The sequence below is a fragment of the Harpegnathos saltator genome, unplaced genomic scaffold (assembly GCF_003227715.2).
Source record: "Harpegnathos saltator strain DR-91 unplaced genomic scaffold, Hsal_v8.6 scaffold26, whole genome shotgun sequence".
NCBI lineage: Eukaryota > Metazoa > Arthropoda > Insecta > Hymenoptera > Formicidae > Harpegnathos > Harpegnathos saltator.
The window spans coordinates 762,015-768,213 of NW_020230050.1; the positions used below are offsets into that span (position 1 = coordinate 762,015).

Genomic DNA, 6,199 nt, shown 5'->3' on the forward strand with positions numbered 1-6,199 from the left:
CATAGAGGCACTGGGAATCTTCAAAATCAGGACTAGAATAGGAGTGACAGGAGCCCTGATTTTGGAGATCCCGGGGGAAAAAAGAAGGGAACAGGCGGACCTCCTGGCTGATAGACTACGAGAAGTAGTAGAAAACAGAGCCAGAGTAAGCTGCCCCCAAAAAATGGGGGAATTAAGATTAATGGGACTCGAACCCCCAACGACAGGAAAAGGTCAAGGAGACCCTGGCCAAAGTCGGAGAATGCGAACCCGGAAATATTAAAACCGGCAAAATAAGAGCATCTCCGACCGGATACAGGTCCCTCTGGGTTCAATGTCCCCTTGCAGCCGCATAGAAGGCTGCAGGTAGGGGAACATTGACTCTAGGATAGACGCAGGTCAGGATTGAACTCCTGGACGTAAGGCCCCTCCAATACTATAAATGTATGGAGAGGGGCCATGTCCAATCCAAATGCTGCAGCGAAGCAGACAGAAGTAAAAACTGTTACAGGTGTGGGAAGGAGGGACATCTGGCCAGGGACTGCGAATCCCTGGCCAGATGCCAGATATGTTCAGCTGGGGGAAAACCCGCTGAACATAAAATGGGGGGACTAGCATGCCACCCTCCGAAACAAAGGAGGAGGAAAGGGACACAGGTACAGAAGGAAAAGAGGCCCGTAAACACTGTACCTCTGTCCCTCCCAGATAAGGAGAAGAAAGGAGAGGAGGAAGACACCCTTCCCACTACCCCTCCGTCCATCGACCCCCTCCCAATTAACGCACAGGGAGTGGAGGAGATGGATGTGGAGAGGCGAGGGGAGAAGAGAAGCCGTCCAAAGGATAGCGAAGGAAGTGATGAGCAGGAGGAGCTGGCAGAAAAACTATTAATACAGCTATAACGGCTACCCGGCTCCTCCAGGCCAACCTGCACCGAGCCCCTCAGGCAATGCCTCTTTTTACACATACAATGGCGGAGCGCGGTGCAGGACTAGACATAGCGGCGGAGCCCAACCATGTCCTCAGAAACCATCCTAGATGGTTTGGGGACGATCTGGGCTTCGTCGCTATAACATGGAGGACGGATAACCCCCCCCCCCAGCTACTCGACTGTAGAGGGAAAGAAGATACGTGGTGGCCAGGTGGGGGCCCTCATAGTGGTCGGGGTCTACCTCCCCCCAACAAAGAGCCTGGACTTGCAGAACCTTAAGTCCAGGCTCCAGGATATTGGGAGGGCCGTCAAGCGGTACTTTCCAGGACCCGTCATCATCGCCGGGGACTTTAATGCAAAGTCACCCCTGTGGGGTTCTCCCCGGGATGTTGACGGGCGGGGGGAGGAAGTTGAAGAATGGGCCGTGGGATTAGGCCTGCACCTACTCAACGAGAGAAGAAAATCCACCTTTGTTGGGTCGCAGGGGGAGTCGATAATCGACCTCACATAGGCAACCTCTGCGGCCCGAGGAAGGGTGCAGGCCTGGAGGGTGGCGGAGGAGCTGGAGTCACTATCAAAACATCTAATTATTGAGATTGAGCTCTCCGCTGCCCCCAACGGATTACTACGGCCCAGACTAAACAAGGACACTCGACCAGCTAGATGGGCCCTAAGCCAGCTAGACAGGAGGTGTTGATCACCAATTTTGAGGCTATCACCTGGCCACAATGGCAGGAAGGACAGGACCTCAACTCGGCGGTGGCCGACGTTATAGGCCTGATCACACAAGCGTGTGATCAGGCCATGCCTATGGTAAGGTCCTGCCCAAAAAGGTCCGTCTAGTGGTGGACCGAGGAAATTGCTGAATCGAGGCAAAAATCGGTCCGCCTCAGGCAGGCCTTCAGGAATGCCCGCGATGGCAAAGAAACCCCCGAGGAGACTAAGGCCGCCCGTATTGAATTTTGCTTGGCCGCACGCGCGTTACGTAAGGCCATAGGGGCGGCCAAAGGTCAAAGGTGGGACACCCTCCTCCGATCCGTGGGGGCGTCCATACAAAATAGCGATGCAGAAGTTAAGGCCATGGACGCCCCCGCTTATGGAGACGCTAAACCCCAGGTTCCTCGAGAGGGTTATAGGGGCCCTATTTTCGATGAGGGATGGGGATCCCCCCATAAACCCCTACACCACCCCCTCTTTTGAGGAACAGAGGGAGGTTCCTGGGGTCACGCAGGAGGAGGTGGCTGGGGCCATCAGAAGGATCAAAAGCCGTAAGGCTCCCGGACCCGATGGTATACCCGGCCGAGTGCTCATCCTAACCTCGGGGGTCATCGCGGGCAGGCTGGCCGAGATTTTCTCGGCTGCCTTGAAGGAGGGAAAATTCCCCCCAGTCTGGGGGGGGTCCATATGGTCCTTCTCCGAAAGGAAGGCAAACCGGAAGACTCCTCCTCCGCGTACCGCTCCATATGTCTCCTTGATGAGGCGGGCAAGATCTTTGAAAGGATCATCGCTGCCCGCCTTACGGAGCATATGGCCCGGACAGGTCCGAACCTCGATGACGGCCAATACGGCTTCCGAGAGGGCAGGTCCACTATAGATGCAATTCTGCATCTCAGGACCCTCTCGGAGGCTATAGTGAAGGAGGGCAGGGTGGCTGTGGCAGTATCACTAGATGTAGCCAATGCTTTTATCACCCTGCCCTGGGGTAGCGTGGTGAAAGAGATGAAGGATCACTTTCATTTCCCACGCTACCTCGTGGCCGTCATCGAGGGCTATTTCCGAGGTCGGCGTCTTACTTGGAAGGATGCCGATGGCGGTACACGCGAGAGAGAAATGAGCTGCGGGGTTATACAGGGGTCTGTTTTGGGCCTCCTCCTGTGGAACCTCGGCTATGACCAAGTCCTCCGAGTAGCCCTCCCCCCGGCTGCAGCATCATTTGCTACGCAGATGATACCCTTGTGCTGGCCGAGGGGAGAGACTGCGGGGATGCAATCAACACCGCAAATATTGCGATGCACTGCGTCGTGAGTGCCATACGAGAGGTGGGCCTGACGGTGGCGGAGAGAAAAACCGAAGCTATTTTCCTCCATCCTAAAGGTATGAAGCCATCACATACGGAGGCCCACCTCTGTATAGGTAGGGTCAGGGTTCCTGTTAAAGCCCAGATGAGGTATCTGGGCCTCATTCTGGACGGCATGGTGCTTTAAAGAGCACTTCAGCCGCCTGGCTCTCCGACTTAAAGTCACTTCGGCCAATTTAGGCAAGTTAATGCCTAACATCGGGGGGCCGGACATGAAGGCGCATCGTCTCCACGCGAGAATTATCAACTCAGTAGCGTTGTACGGTGCGCCAGTCTGGGCAGAGACCCTAGCTGCCAGCCGTCCGCTCTGCGCGATAAAGCGCAGGGCACAAGGGACGGTGGCGGTCAGGGCCATAAGGGCGTACCGTACGATATCCCATGTGGTGGCGACGGCCCTGGCGGACATGCCTCCTCTGGAGCTCCTCGCACTGATGTACAGGCATATGTACGATAAGAAAAAGCAGCTCCAGAGGAATCTCAGGGATGATGAATCGCACGCTGGGGCGCTGAAGCGCTCTAGGCACCAAAGCCGACTGCTTCTTCTCCAGCGATGGGACAGACGCTTGGCTACCGCCAAGTATGGGAGAAGGAGCGTAAAGGCCGTCCAGCCCTGCCTAGCCGAGTGGATAGGCAGGGAGTCAGGAACCCTGACATTCAGAGTGACACAGTTGCTCACCGGGCATGGCTGCTTTGGTGAGTACCTGTGTCGCATCGGAAAGGAACGCACGACGCAGTGTCATCATTGCGGAGCTGACCACGACTCCGCGCAGCATACCCTTCAGGACTGTCCCGCATGGGCAGCCGAGCGTGGGGTCGTGATCAGAGAGGTGGGCCCCGAACTCTCGCTCCCCAATATCGTTAGCAAAATGCTGCAGAGCGAGAGAAAATTGGACACATTCACAGAATTTTGCGAGACGGTGATGAAGGAGAAAGAGGAAGCCGAGGAAATACGGCAACAAGCGGAAGGAAGGGAGAGGACACAAAGAAGGTGACAGCGTCGCCGAGCCGAGTGCCGCTCCCCTAGTAGAGAAGGAGACATCGACTCCTCAGAGGAGGAGGCGTTCAGAGGGATGGTGGGGCCACCATCCCTACCACTACCACCTCCCTCTCCATCTCCTCCTCCACCTCCCGTCCCATCACCCATCCCTCCACCTTCCCCTCTGCCCATCCGAACTCCTTCCCTTCCTTGTCCCCTACCCCGTCCTTCATCCCCCGGAAGTTCCTCCCACCCGAGTAATGCCCCCTAGAAGGGCAAAAGAAGGGAAAAGGATCCCCACCAGAAGAGGATCAGCATTCTGCGATAAGTCGCAGAATACAACACAAGGGAGGCAAAGACAGAGGACTGTTGACCAGCCCCCTAGTCGTTCGCTGACTCCCAAGACGGGGGTTGGATGAGGGTAAGGGGGGGAGAGGAGATGGTGACATCGTCATCGGAAATATCTTCTCCCCTCCCCTTAATGCCTCCTATGACCCGCTTAAGCGAGTAGGAAAGGAAGGGGTGTCTCATCGCCCCTTCCTGCCTGACTCAGGCACGTGGGCCCGGCGGCTAGGGGACCTTTTCCCCCCGTAACCGCCGGGCAGGAGGGTGGGGTTCTGGGCGGGGATTCCCGGGACCCCAACAAGCCCTCCAAGGTAGGGCGGCTAGGTGGTGGTGGCCCATCTGGCCGCGCAACATTTCAGGCGGCGCCCCGTCTGGCTGGGAACGAAGGTTGAAGCGGGCCTTAGCCGGCTTCCCCCTTCCCAGCCACAAAGGCGTGGCATGAGGGATGGAGAGGGAGCTGCGGTTGAAGAGTAGCCGTGGCTCACTTCCCCCCCTCTCCATCCCTTGAGGGAGACGACGTTTAATATCAGGTCTCGGGGCCCCAATGCAGTTTCATGGCTCTGGGGCCCCGAGATAATCCCTTAGCAGTGCTACCCGGGGAGGTTTTAGCTGGTAAGAGTCCGGCATAACCCTTCACTCTTCCCCGAGGGTGAGGAGTATCCATGATGGATTTCCTCCTCGTAAAAAAAAAGAAAAATGTGGAACCTCTCCCCCGTGGACGCCACCTTGCCGTGGTGGGGGAGCTTGCGTGTCCCGATGATGTACAGAGCTGTGCCGGCGGGGGTTTCGACCCGGGGGAACTCCTATGTGGCGGTTGACTGGGGGCTTATAACCATAGTGGGGGTGTATTTGCAACCCCGTAAAAATAATGCCGGTCTCGGCGAACTGCCCCATATGAAGGGGATCCTAGACGAGGTCGGGGACGTGGTGCGGAGCTGCCACCCCCGGCCGTCGTCGTTGCCGAGGATTTCAACGTCCACTCCACGGAGTGTGGTTGTCGACCCCGGCAAGGGGATCCCCAGAGGGGCAACGCCGTGATCGGATGGGTGGCGGGGCTCGGCCTCCTGTGAATGAACAGGGGGTCCTGTGTGCGGCCAAAGGGGTAGTCGGTCGTGAATCTGACCTGAGCATCCCCCTCGGCCGCCCGGATTTTCCGGGAGTGGGCGGTGGTGACTGGCGGTGAGACTTTGTTTGACCATAGATATATAGTCTGGGCCCTCGGTTCCCGAACCCCTCCGCAGGTGCCGCCCAAGAGGGGGGAGCCAGGATCTCCTCCCCCCCGAGATGGGCTCTCAGTCAACTAGACTCGGACATGTTCCGGGAGGCTGTCCTCACGGCCACCTGGCACCTTGATGAGGTGCCGGGCGAGTGGGACACTAGCCCCAGGAGGGGGCTAGGCGTGTGGGCATCGTCGGTCTGCGACGTTGCGATGCCCCGGTCCCACCCCCGTCGGCGCCGGGCTGCCTACTGGTGGACGGCGGCCATCGCAGAATTGCGAGAGGCTGCCGTCCATACCTGACGGGTGTATACCCGGGCCCGGCGCGAGGACGGGGATGCCGAAGAGGAGAAAAAGGGCTATCAACGCGCTAGGATAGCTCTTAAGGCCGCTATAGTCGAGGCGAAGAAGGGAGCCTGGGAGCAGCTGGTGAGCTCCCTGGACGAGGACCCGTGGGGGTGCCCGTATAAGCGGACGGTCGGGAAGATCCGTCCGTGGGCGCCCCCGCCGACGGAGTCGCTGGATCCCCAGGTCCTGGAGGGCCTCCTCGACACCCTCTTTCCGAGGGTGGAGGGGGACCCTCCACGGCTCCCTGCCCCTGAGGAACGGGAGTAGACAGAGGACTTGGGGGTCAGTCCGGAGGAGCTCACCAGATCTAGGAAGAGGCTAGGGTAAAGC

At 58.3% G+C, this 6,199-nt stretch overlaps 1 protein-coding gene across 1 annotated transcript; it reads left to right on the forward strand.

Moving 5' to 3' along the window:
* Positions 1-3,172: 3,172 nt before the first annotated feature.
* Positions 3,173-3,976, forward strand: LOC105190415 (uncharacterized). Its single transcript, XM_011153167.2, has one exon. It carries the CDS (start codon positions 3,173-3,175, stop codon positions 3,974-3,976), a length of 804 nt encoding a protein of 267 aa, XP_011151469.2.
* Positions 3,977-6,199: the final 2,223 nt, after the last annotated feature.

Excerpts from the sequence above, each read along its gene's own strand:
- LOC105190415 (XM_011153167.2), top strand. The coding sequence starts at position 3,173 with ATGCCTAACATCGGGGGGCCGGACATGAAGGCGCATCGTCTCCACGCG.